At 41.7% G+C, this 14,776-nt stretch overlaps 2 protein-coding genes and 1 long non-coding RNA gene across 3 annotated transcripts; 2 read left to right on the forward strand and 1 right to left on the reverse strand.

Annotated features, from left to right (window-relative positions):
• The first annotated feature begins 2,284 nt into the window (after positions 1-2,284).
• LOC117758597 lies at positions 2,285-4,050 on the forward strand. Its single transcript, XR_004613320.1, has 5 exons — positions 2,285-2,481; positions 3,219-3,314; positions 3,438-3,484; positions 3,570-3,665; positions 4,014-4,050. It is a non-coding gene; the product is annotated as an uncharacterized LOC117758597 (long non-coding RNA).
• Positions 4,051-4,810: 760 nt separating this feature from the next.
• mtfr2 (mitochondrial fission regulator 2) lies at positions 4,811-11,859 on the reverse strand. The gene is made up of 9 exons (XM_034580764.1): positions 11,691-11,859; positions 8,989-9,171; positions 8,747-8,851; positions 8,431-8,555; positions 7,745-7,953; positions 7,362-7,647; positions 6,665-6,848; positions 6,112-6,234; positions 4,811-6,064 (listed from the first exon to the last, which is right to left on the reverse strand). Exons 2-8 carry the CDS (start codon positions 9,058-9,060, stop codon positions 6,181-6,183), a joined length of 1,035 nt encoding a protein of 344 aa, XP_034436655.1. The 5' UTR covers positions 9,061-9,171; positions 11,691-11,859; the 3' UTR covers positions 4,811-6,064; positions 6,112-6,180.
• Positions 11,860-11,908: 49 nt separating this feature from the next.
• Positions 11,909-14,770, forward strand: armc1l (armadillo repeat containing 1, like). Its single transcript, XM_034580766.1, has 7 exons — positions 11,909-12,022; positions 12,333-12,505; positions 13,016-13,107; positions 13,250-13,433; positions 13,516-13,632; positions 13,973-14,047; positions 14,158-14,770. Exons 2-7 carry the CDS (start codon positions 12,353-12,355, stop codon positions 14,350-14,352), a joined length of 816 nt encoding a protein of 271 aa, XP_034436657.1. The 5' UTR covers positions 11,909-12,022; positions 12,333-12,352; the 3' UTR covers positions 14,353-14,770.
• Positions 14,771-14,776: the final 6 nt, after the last annotated feature.

Below are 14,776 nucleotides of genomic sequence, written 5' to 3' on the forward strand. Positions count from 1 at the left end.
CATATAGAATAACTGATGGTTTAGATATTCAAGGGCACCATCTTCTGGATGAACGTAGTTACAAACATTTTTTAAGGTTGAACTTGTGGACAGAGTTTGCATTGAAAAGAAAGTGGGACACATCTGTCACTCTGGGCCCCTGTTTGAATGTCGCAGCCTGGTTTCACAGCCATGAGTTCAGTGAACTTCAGGGGCCTCCAGTCACCAGGTCTGAGCCCAACAGAACACCTGTGGGATGTGATAGAACAGGCAAGAGCAGAAATGATTTGAAGGAATCATGTCAACACGGAGCATAAACTGAAAGAAAAAAGTTTCTGACATCTTGTAGAATCCATGACAACAAGACCTGAAGCTATTTTGAAAGCAGAGGGAGGAACCTTCCAGTATGAGTGTGACAATAGATGTGTGTGTCTTCCTGTCTGCATCTTTGTGTGAAGATGCACCACAAGACTGTTGCATAGAATGTTTCTTGCTAATGCAAAATAAAATAATATAATGTCACATTATAAACATAAACATTATGTTATTTTTGCATCATGCTCAGTTTTCATGTATTAATCTCCTGTAACTGTGTGACCATGAGGAACAATAAACTGCTGACTCTTTCACTGAGGTGATTGAAACAATTAATGGTAAAAAAAAAAAAGGAAGTATAAATTTATACCATGGACTCACAAAAATGCAGTCAACTGACACAATGAGTATATGTTTTATTTATGGGAAATGCTGACACCTGCTGGAGAAGAAGTCAAAGTTGAGGCTCTAAATATAATGACTGTTGGAGAGCTCGGGACATCATACAGAAACATAAAACACTTTTAACCAGGGGAAGAACAGGTTGCATTATAGCAGCTCTGGTGGTTGGAAAATAAAGAACAAGTAGAAGTAGTAGTAGTTAAAAGATAAAAGGAAATAAATCAATAAACAACACATTTCACTGTTCTATATTGGTTGATGAAGATTTGAATACCTGGTGATTGAAACCCGAACCAATATGCAGCGCCATTAAGCTAATTCTATTTTTTTTTTATGTAGACACAAAAAGTACAAAAAATTGTGTTTGGAAGATTTTATGATAATGTTCTGGGTTGTATGATGTTAAACCTGTTTTAATTCTCATTTTATGTTTCTTGTTTCCTTTGTTTCTCAGATACCTCAGCATATCTTATTACACAGGATGTGGGTAACAGCAGGCAACTGCAAACGTTGTGCTGCTGTACTTTATAATATATATCCTGTTATGTAAAAAGAAAGGCAGTGGTCTACAGTGGGCTTATACAGAGAGAAACCTTTCTTATACATCCATCCACTATATAAATGTCTCATGATAGTACTGACATAAATATAACCCTCTCTTGTACTGTGCTTCCTAAATGGAATTACAGGTAGTTTACCATAATATCTAAAAGCTACAGTAATTATAACATATGAATATGTAGGTTAAGTTTGTTAAGATAGCACCAGGTTAGGCACAGGGGTAAGACTTGAGCTATAGGTTTGGATTTTATAGACAAAAACCTATGAAGAGGACACTGAAGTCAAGTGATAGTTAGACAATGTGAATGATTTTCAATTTTGGCTGTAGTCGTTTATTTGTGTGAGAGCTGTAACTGAATTCTCCAATGTCCAGATGTCATCTGCTAACTGTAACTGTCAGGACAGATGGTGCTGTTTGCTATATAACACTATTATCAGGTTATATATACCTTACTCAATATGAGTTAGACTGCCATATTTTCTTTAGAAAAATAATTACATTCATATAGAAGATAACCTTTGACTGAGCAATCAATTGCTTTCACATAGAAATCTTTTTTGTGTGCAATTTTTACAAATATACTACAAATAGTATAAGTCATAAATTGTCTGAAGGAATATTTTATTAATCGACTGTAGCTAGAAGTTAATACAGATACATTTTCATAGATTTTGATTATTTCCATTTTTTATCCTTACCAAAAATCTTTAGGTGAAATTATGTTTATATACAATGACAGCAGTGCTTCATCAAAAGATGCCTTCTGTCTGTTCATGACCACTTTACTTCACGATAATTGTCTTCAACAGAAGCACAGCATGAAGTTACTATATCATGCAAAAAGTGATGATAAAATACATCCATAAGAAATAAATGTAAAGTGACTACAACCATCAGCATGAAGTGAACATCCTGTGGCTTCGTGGGCGGCTGCACCACAATTGAAGAGCTATTGATTCCTCTGAAAACGGAAACACTTGTTCATCTGTGACACTCAACAGCCACAAAAAAACAAAAGGTCTTGTTTCATATTTGTTCTGCATCACAGGTATAGAGATGAACTCTACTTTTCACTGAAACAAAAAGATGATGAGAAGACCGCATACTGGAGCTGCTCTACCCAGCCAACAGGGATGGATGATATGTATCTTATTTCTCATGGTCCGATGTGAATCAACGTGAAAAGAAGAACAATTCTCATCCTGTTGAAGAATCTTAACAAGGTATGATTTATTTCTAAGGGCTCTGGAGGAAATTAACAAATGTATGTGCTGAATTTGAAAATGCAGATTCATGTGTTGTCAGCATATAGGGAACACGTGGCTGGAAATGTGCTACAAAGTTAGCAAGGGTTGTGGGGGAACAGAGGTACCTTTATGTTTTTTGTTAGGTTTTAGTTCATAAAGGGTAATTAAAGAGAATCTTTGTAAACGAAAAAACAAAAATGGTCTCTAAACACAAATAAAAAACAATTGTCTGAAATAAACCAGGCAAAGCAAAGGGTTTCATGTAATTATTGAAATAGATAATTTTGATTTGCTTAACATTACTGCACATGCATTGGTATAGTACATAGTATAATGAGTTAATGGTCTGACGACACACAACTCTTGTGACGTATTGTGCATCTGCGCGGAAGAATAAAAACAAATGGCGGCGTACAATGTAAGTTCGATCTTTTCAGGGCTAAAATTAAAACACATGTACAGGTATTTAAAATACCTGTACAATACAAAGTATGCGGATGTTGTTTAAATACTTGTAGACATACTTGTAGACATACTTGCATAAAACTGTTTGGATTTGGAAGTGGGTTGACTTGCTTTGACTGTGCTCGTTTGTTTGATGCATTAGCATTGTTAGCATGTAGCAATGTATGCGACCCAAGCACTAGAGTTTGGTATTGTAACAAACGGGGCCATTTGATGATGATATATTTCATTTCTCGTTAATTTTAAAGGATTTGCCGATCTCGATCGAGTGTGTGGACAATGCTGCTGGATGTCCTGGTGAAGTCATTTATGACGATCAAACATTTCCCATTTCTTCTCATCAGGTGATGAACAAACAGCCGTTTAAAAAGTCACGTACATAAGGAAACAAAAAATCAGAGTTCACGCAATGAATGCATTTTTATGTACAATAGTTAGAATTGTGTTTTCTCTCGTTGCTTGGCCAGGATGCTGCACATGAGACGGCCAGTGGTGATGGACAAGGCCCTGACAGGTTAATGTAACTTATTTTCAGGTGCACAACTCTTTGCATATTCAACATGGGAACTTACTAATTTGCAATTTTACTTTTTCTGTAGTTCTGTGACAGTTTTCCAATTAGACTGTTACGCAGATGAGGACGCCATCGCGGCGGGGCAGGATCCTCCTGAGATCGTCCCTGATTCAGACGCCAGGTAAAAAAGAAGTAAAATTCTAACTGATTACTTTGACAAATCACGTCACAAACAATGTTCACTTGAGGTTGCACACAGCTTTTGTTTCTTTTATTTTACCAAATTGTTTACTCTATTGAATAGATTTACAATTTGTTTAGCATCAGTAAAAGTTTTCATTTGTTGGTTGATGATGAATTTAAATTTGATATTCACACATCTTTACAAATTTTACTGTTTGTCTATGGTAATTCTAATTCCTAATTATCTAAGACTAGGTACTGTACAACTGCTGAACATGATTATTCTATACAATTAAGACACATTGGTATTAAGTCACTATAAACTTTTTTGTTCCATTTTCCACAGTCTTGAGGACGAGGTCGATGAGGACGAATAACTATGGAAAAAAACGACATCAACATCACTGTTGTGTATTTGAATGGACACTATAGCATTAAAGTAATTATTTAAGCCATTAACTTATCAACATATATCAATATTTGCAGTTTAATATGGGCGATATAACAGGTCTAAAAATTACCCTGTAAAACTAAGCTACAACAACAAATACATACTAAAGGAAATGTAATTGTGACCCGGGGTGAAGTTGAACAATCCAGTTTGCGTAGGAATGTTTCCAACTGAGTGAAATGACCCGGATGTATTTAAAAGGATGCAAGGCCATACTTGCACCTGGGCAGACCAACGTAAATATAAAGAAAACAGAACGGCTGTTTTGTTCTAATGAAATGATCCAGAACTGATGTAAATCCTCACGTGACCGTCTAAGCTCCGGATGTCTTCTCTGACCAGTCAGGACTCTCAAGGAACAACAAACACGTTGAACTTGAAATGTTGAACAAGCAATCCACACTTAAATATATTGAAGGGTCAAACGCACCAGAAAACTCTATATTCCCCTACATCATGTCTGAATAGGACTTTGGTCTCTTGCTCATTAAAAAAAAACATTTAAACATTTCGGTCCTGTTTGTTTTTATTTTCAATAATAAGGATTTTGTTGTTATGTCCTGTGAGTAGTTGATGGTTAAATGTATAATCTGGAAACATCTTTTTCTAGGAGCTGTCCTTCTGTTTTGGACAAGAAATGTTTATTTGTAGGCGTACAACAGAGTAATCCCAGATTCATGAAGGAGGCGTGGATTTGTTAGAAAATTTATTACATAGTTGAACACACAGACATTCATGTACCAAAACTGGAACAACAACATCTGATGCAAGTCAAGGCTGTTTTTATATATGGTGGGTTGGGGCCCCCTGCGAGAGAACACTGGTGCCCCCGAGGAGAATAATCTTCATTATGACAATGGACACTATTTTTATCATTATTTAAGCTAAATTTAATCAAACATCATCTGTAAATTAGAAACTTTCACGATAATTAATCCCTGTTATGATTTATTCTGGTTTCTGCTCCTGTGTGATTTCTCGGCAGAGACAGGCTTGTGTACTCTAGCAACAGAGTCTGATATTAATTTAAAAAGATTTCCTCTTCCTCGTTTATCGTGCCCGGACAACACCAAGCTCACATATGCTTAAAAACAGCCCTGAACGCAACAATGTAAAATTACGTTGTCATGTGCACAATGTTCTGCAGCAGTTTGAGCCTCAATTAAAACATTAAAATTATAACATTTACAGGGATTTGGACACAAATCAGGAAGCACAACAAAAGAACATTAGTGCACTTGAACATTTTCACAAAATAAAAATACCTGAAACTGCGGTTGCATAAAGTAAAGCTACATGAATCTTAAAACACAATGTTGTTTATTTCACTTGGTTGAAATTAAAGCCTCATAAAGCGATTTGAGATACACGAGGGCAGATAGCTACAAGCTACAGTGTATAACTGTTTAAAGGAGACATGTTGTCCTTTCCACAGTGTGTAGGTTTTTTTGTGCACGTAAACGGCCTGTGCCCCCCGAACAAAGACAGGTCAAGCATAGTCGTTTCCTACACACAATGGAAACGGTTAACCAATCACAACAGAGTGGGCCATCAGGCCAATCAGAGCAGCCTGGGCTTACTGGGAGGGGGTTCTTAAAGAGACAGGAGTTAAAAGCAAGCATTTCAGACAGAGGCTGAAACGAGGAGCAGCAGCGATGGACAGTTTGAGGAAAGTGATGTGTTTTCAGAACATTCGAGCACGTAAACCTTTTCAAGTAGCAACTCAACTTAGGAGCTAAATATGTCTCCTTTAAATACATTATCTCCTTTAAAAAGAAGCTCTGCACACAAACATACCACTGTAAAAAACACTGGAAACATAGGAATGCAATTCACAAATAAGACAAAACAACACTATTACCCTTGCTTACAGCATTAACCTTAACAAAAATATACATTCAAACCTCCCAACAAGGAAAAACACGCCAGCATCAAGCGCTTGGTCCATTGTGAGACAAACACTCGTACAAGAACACACGAATAAAAAGAATAAAATCTGTGGCAGCTGTGATTGGCTGATGCGCTGTCTTACGTTTGACCTTTCGGGTTCAGCGGTGATCATTTAACGGGACATCAGGTGGCGTCGTCCCTGACTGCGTCTGGTGTGGTGAGGGACCTGGAACAGAAGTGTCAGGTTAGCAGCCGTTAAAACTCACAAGCCCGATGTTTGCCACAACATTTTTAAAGTTCCTTGTGATAAAGAACCTATATGGACCATAAACTGTAAATAAAGATGAACGACACGTGTCCCATATGTCCAGATATCTAGAAATTAAGCCCAAATATCCGGAATATGAACCATCCTGTGCTGTTGTGGATTGGAGCTAGAGTCTGTGTTTCAGTGATCGGGGATGGAGCCAGACTAACGACTGTGCCGATACGCGTTCTCGACTAATTACAAGCCAGTCTCAGCTGTCAATCATGATGTGTCACTCCACTTTAGCATCAATCAAACATTAATGGGATACAACTATCTAAAATGACATAAACCTGATACAAACAAAGGTGTGTGTGGGAGCATGGGGGTGTGTCTGTGGACGACAAACCTTAGGTGTTTCCGGGCTGCCGAAAGGTGAGAGTTCGAGGGAATTCTCTTTGTCGGACGAGTTGTTATGGCGATACAGGGCGAACTTTCTCTTTAGCGCTTCTGCGATAAGAGCTGCTGGGTCACTGAGCAGTGCCCCCCCTCCCTTACTGCCTCTCCTTCTGACTGGTGTGCCCCCTGGTGACCTGGAGGGAAATGAAGAAAAAGGACAAAAATTATACCAGTCACCAAATTAAATTATTAAAGGAAGGTACTGTGCAATTCAATGCCTAATGTGACTGTATACATTCTGCTCAGTGTATATATTTCTATATTTACTTGTGTTTATATTGCATGTTTAATTATTTATTAGTTTTATTGATGCTTAATTTTTTATGTCCTCTTTGCTGCTGCGACAAAGCAAATTTCCCCATTGTGGGACCAGTAAAGGATCATCTTGTTTTATCTTATCTCGATGTTCCTGATATATCATGTTAACAAGAGCACGAGTTCACTTTGACCTCGACCTTCGACCACCAAAATGTATTTATCTTTGAGTCCAATTGAAGATTTTTTGACCAAATTTGAAGAAATTCCCTCATTCTTGAGATATCATGTTCGCAAGATTGGGACGGATGGACGGAAAACCAGATCACAAAATAATATAACATAATAAAATCACTGACACGCCTACATATTCTGTTCAAGCTGACGCTTACCTCTCCACCATGCGCAATGTCACTTGGCTTATGTCCTTGAGAACATCCAGCATGGAGGGGATCCCTTTAACTTCCACCCCCCTGCCGGGGTCTTTATCGTTATTCCTTCGTTGGCGGATCAGGTCTACCATAGACAAGGTCTCAGTGGAGGTGCCAGGGCAGGGAGGGGGGGGAGGAGGAGGCGGCGGAGGTGGTGGTGGAGGAGCAGCAGTGCGAGGTGTGGAGGTAAGAGGTGGCCGAGCACACATCAGAGGTGTACCCGGGGCGTTCTGGCACTCGGTCAGACCTAAAACATGTTGAGAGGTTGAAAACCAAATTGCACATGCTTGACGTACTGAGAATAATTGTGATGAGTTGCGGTACAAGGATCAAAGACTGAGCACCTGAGGCTGGAGCGGCGGTAACAATCATGGCTATCTGAGCTCGTAGCTGAAGCAGCTCGCTCTCCAGTGCTGTGATCTTCTTCAGGGCCACTGGATCAGTGCTCTGACTCACAGCTCTGCCTCCTCTCAGGGTTTGCCTTGTGGCCGGTCCCGGGTATCTCACCCTATCTCGATTTACAGTGCTTCGCTTCTGCGGAGGTAAATGGTTCCTGCACATGGACATTTCACCTCTTTATACTTGCTGAGCAAATTCTTTTGTGTACACTCAGAAAATACAGTTTTTCTCTGAAGTACACAGACACTCAATTAATCGTGCAGGGGAAAAAAACTCTGCATACTAATCTAAATGAATCATAAATAAACACTGAAGCTAGTATTTGCAGCATATTAAAGAGATACTGCATCTTAAAAGTGTTTTTTGATCTGTAAACTAAATTATATGACTGTTCTTTAATGAAACACTTAATTGCTGGTTTTAATATATTATTTTATACCAAATCTTGAAAAACAATATGTACATTTATGGGTTGAAGATGGCTCAAAACGCCACCCAGTGTTTAAAACCATCTTGGACCTTGCAAGGCCAATGCTAACACAGATACCCCTTTTCTCCTTATGAATGTAACATGTGATCGAGGGGCAGGAGCGTGAAAGGAAAAACAATCCATGTCTGTTTATGTGTTTACCTGGTCTTGGAAAAACTTTCCCCTTCGTCCTCAAACACCCACATGACGTCAGCGAATGAGGGGATGGCAGGCGTTTCCACGGTGACGTCACCATATCCATTGGGCTTATAGGTGAGCAAAGGGACCTGAGGCAAAACATGGACGTTACACACTAAGATGCTGACAGCGCCAAACAATTATAGATATTCACACAAGTTATGAACAAGGCACATAGCTCCACAGCTGCTTAGTAGAAGTGAAAAAGGTAAAGTAGGTAATTTTATATTATAGTTTTATTGGTTTTATTACATCACCCAGTTAGAAAGTTGTACAGTACCTGAAAGTGAACACGTGGTGTTGGTGTCAGTGGGAGATTTGTCCCAATCATCCGCACAATGCTGCGATACTGACCGCAATGCTGACTGTCCCACACTGGGACCAGCTACAGACCAGACGACAAAAGACACAGCAATAAATGGATTAAAATACAAAAAAACACCACTTTTAGTGAGTAAATTCTACAGATTTTTCTTGGCCACAAAAAAAACGATCCCAGCGATGCACAGTGGCAGCACTCACCATGTCTGGTTCCACGCCAAAGTACTCCAGCACGATGCGCAGCATATCCAGAATATCCTCCACTAAAGACATTGGAAGGACTTTTCCCTGCACAGGCTGACAACTGCAGAGCTCCTCTTTCTGCTGACGGACTTGGTGAGAGGCCAACACAGGGAGGATGTCACTGAGTCACATACTTGGCACCTGGAACACAAGATGCAACACAATTAACTATAGAAGAGAACAAAGGAAAGGTGGACCTCAACTTTAAGAGTAATCAAATAATTGAAATGTTGTTATGGACATCCACATTAGGACAATTTCTCAATCAGCCTCATGCCACCTTTACACTATTGCAAGAAATTCGATCTCAGCAAGACTTCGACTGATTAAGAGTGTGTGGGTTAAAGGGGACATAGCATGCCCATTTTACCACAAGTTGATATGGTTCCTTGGGGTCTTAATGAAATGTCTGTAACATACTTTGGTCAAAATACCACAAGGATCATATAAAACAGCACCCTTTTTACCCTGTCTAAAACAGCCCTCCACAGAGTGACCTGTTTTGAGTGCCTGTTCCTTTAAATGCTAATGAGCCAGCTCCCCCCTCCCCCCTCTCCCCCCATGATTTTAAACGATATAAATTACATATTTTATATGATATAAATTATCAAATATGCATCCCATACTTTGTATTCCCCTTGTTGTCCTGGAGTTTTAATTTTCCCAATCACATAATTAAATGTCCCCCTCTGCCCATCCACTACAAGCACACAAGCAGACAGACAGAGAGAGAAAGAGAGGTGGGGGGGGCTATGAAGACCATCATTTACCCCCGAACCCCGACATTCAACGGGTACAACAACAAGCGGAGAAAGCAGAATCGCGGGCTGACCTTATATATACAGTCTATGGGGCTGACCAGCGGAGAAATGCACGTCCCGTGTGAACAGCCAGGCGGCTGCGTGCTGGAGAACGGCGCTGCGCTGCCTCGCAGCGGCGCTTCCGCGCCCGGTGTACCCCGGCGTAACTACTGTAACCCGGCGTAACTACTGTAACCCGGCGTACAGTAGAGCTGAACACTGCGGAAGTCTTCCACACAGTGTGGAAGACCGCTGCGAGGCAGCGCAGCGCCGTTCTCCAGCACGCAGCCGCCTGGCTGTTCACACGGGACGAGCATTTCTCCGCGCTGGTCAGCCCCATAGACTGTATATATAAGGTCAGCCCGCGATTCTGCTTTCTCCGCTTGTTGTTGTACCCGTTGAATGTCGGGGTTCGGGGGTTACAGTAGCGCTGAACACTGCGGAAGTCTTCCACACTGCTGGCTGTGTGGCGCTGACACAAATTCCAGCTCACGCACGGGAGAGCGAGCGGTCGCGTCCGAGCAGCTGCTGCAGCCTCCCAGTCCCAACGATCCAGACAAATGCCACATGCGAGTGAATCGCGGGCTGACCAGCGGAGAAATGCTCGTCCCGTGTGAACAGCCCGGCTGCGTGCTTGGGAACGGCGCTGCGCTGCCTCGCTGCCTCCGGTGTAAACCCGGCGTAGCGAGTGTGGGGGGACGGGGGATGGGGGGACGGGGGGGGCAAGACCATGTAGGGAGACTTCCAGTTCCTTGTTACGACACAAAACCCAGGAAGCGCAATCGAGTCGCTCAAGCATGACGTTTCTGACTTAGAGGAACTATAACAAAACGCGCGAGTGTTTTTTCCCCTGAGTTTTGGGGTTGGTAGACATGCCAGATACCCACATTAACCTGTAGAAGCACTAACAAAGTGGAATTTGCATGCTATGTCCCCTTTAAAATTTCAAAGGGCCACATTTGTGCCAGTGCATGATGGCTGTTTGTGGAGCCCCTTCCTCACTGATACTGCATTAGACACTGCAGTTTACAGTTTTCTTCTTCTTCTTCAGCGACTCAGTCTCTCTGGCTGCAGGAGAGAGGAGGCCCGTGGGGAGGGAGAGCAAACGACCCGACTCAGACACCAATGGTGTTGAGAGTGCGGGTGCAGGCACAGAGAGATCGTAGCTGCAGTGTGAGGGGGGGGGGGGGGGGTGCTGCTATGCTGTGTGTTTATTGTACACAATGTGGCAGGCAACTCTGAAACTGTGACCAGGTACCACAAAAAGAAATCACCCTCACATTTTCCCAGAGCTCAAGGTAACATTATAAAAGATTTTCAGTGGATATTACTTTTTCCTCTTTGTAATCTAAAATCCCCAGATACTAGATTTACTTGAAATTTAAGACAATTGCATTTTTACTTGAAATGGACTCAAACCAGTCAGTACACCCTGATGAAGACATAAGCCTATGACGCGTTGGTGTATTGCAATGCTTCAAGCCCATTGAAATAAAGGCCTTTTACATTTTTCAAACCACTTTGAGTGCCTGAAGTTTTCCTCCTCCTTCCACCTCTCTCTCTCTGCTGCACTAATATATAATTGTTTATTATTTCACAGTACACACACACACACACACACACACACACACACACACACACACACGTCTCCCTCTGTACCTCTGGATGCTGACTCGGCTGAGAAATCACATTGGATCAGCACAATAGATGGTACACAGACACACTCACACTCTCTCTCACACAGAAACAATAATGGAACCCCCCCCCCCCCCTCGGTTCAACACAATGCAGGCAACACTCCGCAGAGGAAACACGCCGCAGCAGAACATGCGGGACGAGCAGAAACACACGTGCACTCACCGTGAACTTGTTTCCTTATTGAAAACCAATCAATACACTGATCAGAATCTCTCTTCATACAGATCAGCACACACTCGAACCTGCAGATAAACACCAACACACTGCCAACAGCCTCGCAGCTCACGCGCTCAACAGCCAGGACTTCTGCAAAGTCAAATAAAGCAGAAGCAGCAAAGCCTTCTCTGATTGGCTGGCGATACCGAATCAGCAGCAGAAGCCAATAGGAGCGCGCGACCGTGCAGCGTCGCCAACGGCCGGTCGACCAATCGCGTGTCGCGTAAACTCCAGACCCAAATTTGTACTTTTGTCCCACGAGCGGTTCCTTGTTGTGAGTAAGTAAAACCAGTTCCGTCGCTTTTATGACACTTATTACTTTTATATGTGTGTTTATGATTTTATTTAAAGTAATTTATTAGTTTAAAGTCCAAACAATGCGCCGGAAATCAATTTTTCCTAGCGTGGAAAAAGTACCTCGCTCCCCTTAGCTAGCCACAACGCTAGCATTAGCAAACAGGCTAACTCCAAGCTAACTTTGACAAATGAGCTCCTCCCCACTAAACTACCGCGTCCCCTGGATTTAAGTCCAACTTTTTGGTTCCCTGTTGATAAAGTGTCTCGTGTGAATGTCGCCTCCGCCCTCAGGTCCGGTTCGGTCATCAGACATGATGGACGCTCTGTCAGTGGTGAGTCAGCTCCGGGACCTAGCCTCGGAGCCGCAGAACCGGGAGGTGATCGTCCAGGACCAGGGCTGTCTCCCCGGGCTGGTTCTCTTCCTCGACCACCAGAGCCCCGAGGTTCTGCTCGCTACTCTGCAGGTGAGCGGGAGAATCTGATCAGTGTGTTTACAAACGTCAAAGGATCAGACGGTGGATGATAATAGAAGAATGACTGATCTGTCATTCATTAGTCTTTACTGTCATTATTCAGTTGAATGCACCTCATCTCAGATATTTTACACAATCCTCCAGGGATGATAATGTCGATAAACTTGCAAGTAAATAAATGGCAGGCTAATATTCCCTGCTTTACTGAAACACCATACAAAAACAATGACATAAAACAAAGATGGAGGAAAAATAAAAGATGTGATTTATTATTTGAATACAGGCATTGTTTTCATGTCAGGGGAAATTATCTTTGGCACAATTGTTACACCATTTCTGCCGTAATTGGAGAAGATGTCCAGAAACACTGGTGTCATTCTTTGTAAGCTCTGAATTGGGAAGATATTGGTGAGTTTGTAAGTCAGGACTTTTTACTTACTTGGTCAAAACAGATTTAACTGCTAAATGTACTTAATCCATGTTCCATCTTTACATTTTCAGACCCTGCGTTACTTGGCTGATTTGCCTCCCAACATCCCCACCATGAAGAATGAGCTGGGTATGATGGTGAGCTTGGAGAATCTCATGGAAAGGTGAGAGGATCATGTTTTTCATACCCTCTCCTGAATATTTTTGATATTTCATTTTACTGTACAGAATTAATGTTTTATTTTAACTTTGTGATTATACATTTGTTGTCATGTCTTACATGATCATTTATGCTTCTCAACACAGGGAGGCTCTGTCTGTTGACATCACAGCCTTGGCCCAGGAGGTGTACAACATCCTGCGCACACCTGCTAATCCTCCACCCAGGACACCTGAGAGGGAGAAGAGAACGAAATCCCAGTTCTTCATCAACTCCTCCAACAAGAAGGCCAAGTCTGTCACTCTGCACATTCAGGGACTGGACAGCACTGTGAGTAGACTGGATGACAGTCACACTGTTGCTTTTAGGTCCAGACTAACCCTTACTAAAGACTTCTCCCTCTGTTACCTAGGACCAGCGGGGCTTGTGTGAACAGGCTCTTCTGAAGGTCAGAGGAGTGATCAGCTTCACGTTCCAGATGGCCTCCAAGAGGTGCACTGTCCGTATCCGCTCCGACCTGTCTACTGAGGTAACACACATTTACTGTCAGTATTTACTTTGGAAACTATCCCCTTTAAAAATATATTTAAGTATTTGGTACAAGATCAGGCAGAAGAGAATGGTGCATCTTGTTTGATGGTCCTGTTGCACTACTGTCTTGTATAGTTTCACTCTATTTGCACATAGTATGTTAATTTGTTAGCTTACTTTGTAGTGTGTTATTACTGTATATCTATCTTTGCAAGTACTGAGCACAATTAACACCGTAGTCAAATTCCTAGTATGTGCAAATACATGGGAAAACAAGTTGATTCAGATTATTCCAATAATCTCTGACACTACCTTCCCTGATCTCACTTCATTTACAGAGTCTGGCCTCAGCCATCGCTGCCACAAAGGTTCTGTCAGCCCAACAAGTGGTGAAGAATGAAGCTGGAGAAGAGGTGGGTACATATTTTTAAGAATCCGTTGGAAAATTTCTATTGTGGTGTAAAGTTCACATTTAACTTTTAAAACATACATTTTCTCTCCTTTTTACTAATGCTTTATTCAGGTTTTGATTCCTCTGAACTCCTCTGGAGTGAAGGTCGAGCAAAACTCGGCAATACCAGATTACCTCCCGGAGGAGGAGGAGAGCCCAGAGAGGGAAGTCGACCGAGCAATCTCCCGCACCACGGCGAAGGAAGACTCCAACGGGAGCTGGCTCAACGCTGCTGCCGGCTTCCTCACAAAAACCTTCTACTGGTGAAACTCAAGAGTTTGTCATAGAGTTGAGCTAAAAGACTGCCCCCTGCTGCTGTGTATGTTACATGAGTGGACATAAATGGATGTGAGCACGCCACAGGACTGCATTCTGACTGTTTGCACAGTCAGAACTTCGAATTGCCATCGATCCCTGTGACTAATTTAAAATATCAACTTGCTCCAAAGCACTTCAGATTTTAGGATCTAGAACTGTTCTGCTTTGAATTGAATGGAGACCCTCACACTTTCTCAGGACTTCAATGCTGTTTTCTATCCACTTGTCATTGTGTAAATATTTTCCTAATTTTTCCATGTTTACTTCAAACTTTCCCAGTTTCTCATTGTGTTGAAAAAAGTTTAACAAATCTTTGATTTGTCTGTAATAGTTGGAAAAGTAAATACTAAATATTACTGTGTTTTCATTTCTC

The sequence above is a fragment of the Hippoglossus hippoglossus genome, chromosome 24, assembly GCF_009819705.1.
Source record: "Hippoglossus hippoglossus isolate fHipHip1 chromosome 24, fHipHip1.pri, whole genome shotgun sequence".
NCBI lineage: Eukaryota > Metazoa > Chordata > Actinopteri > Pleuronectiformes > Pleuronectidae > Hippoglossus > Hippoglossus hippoglossus.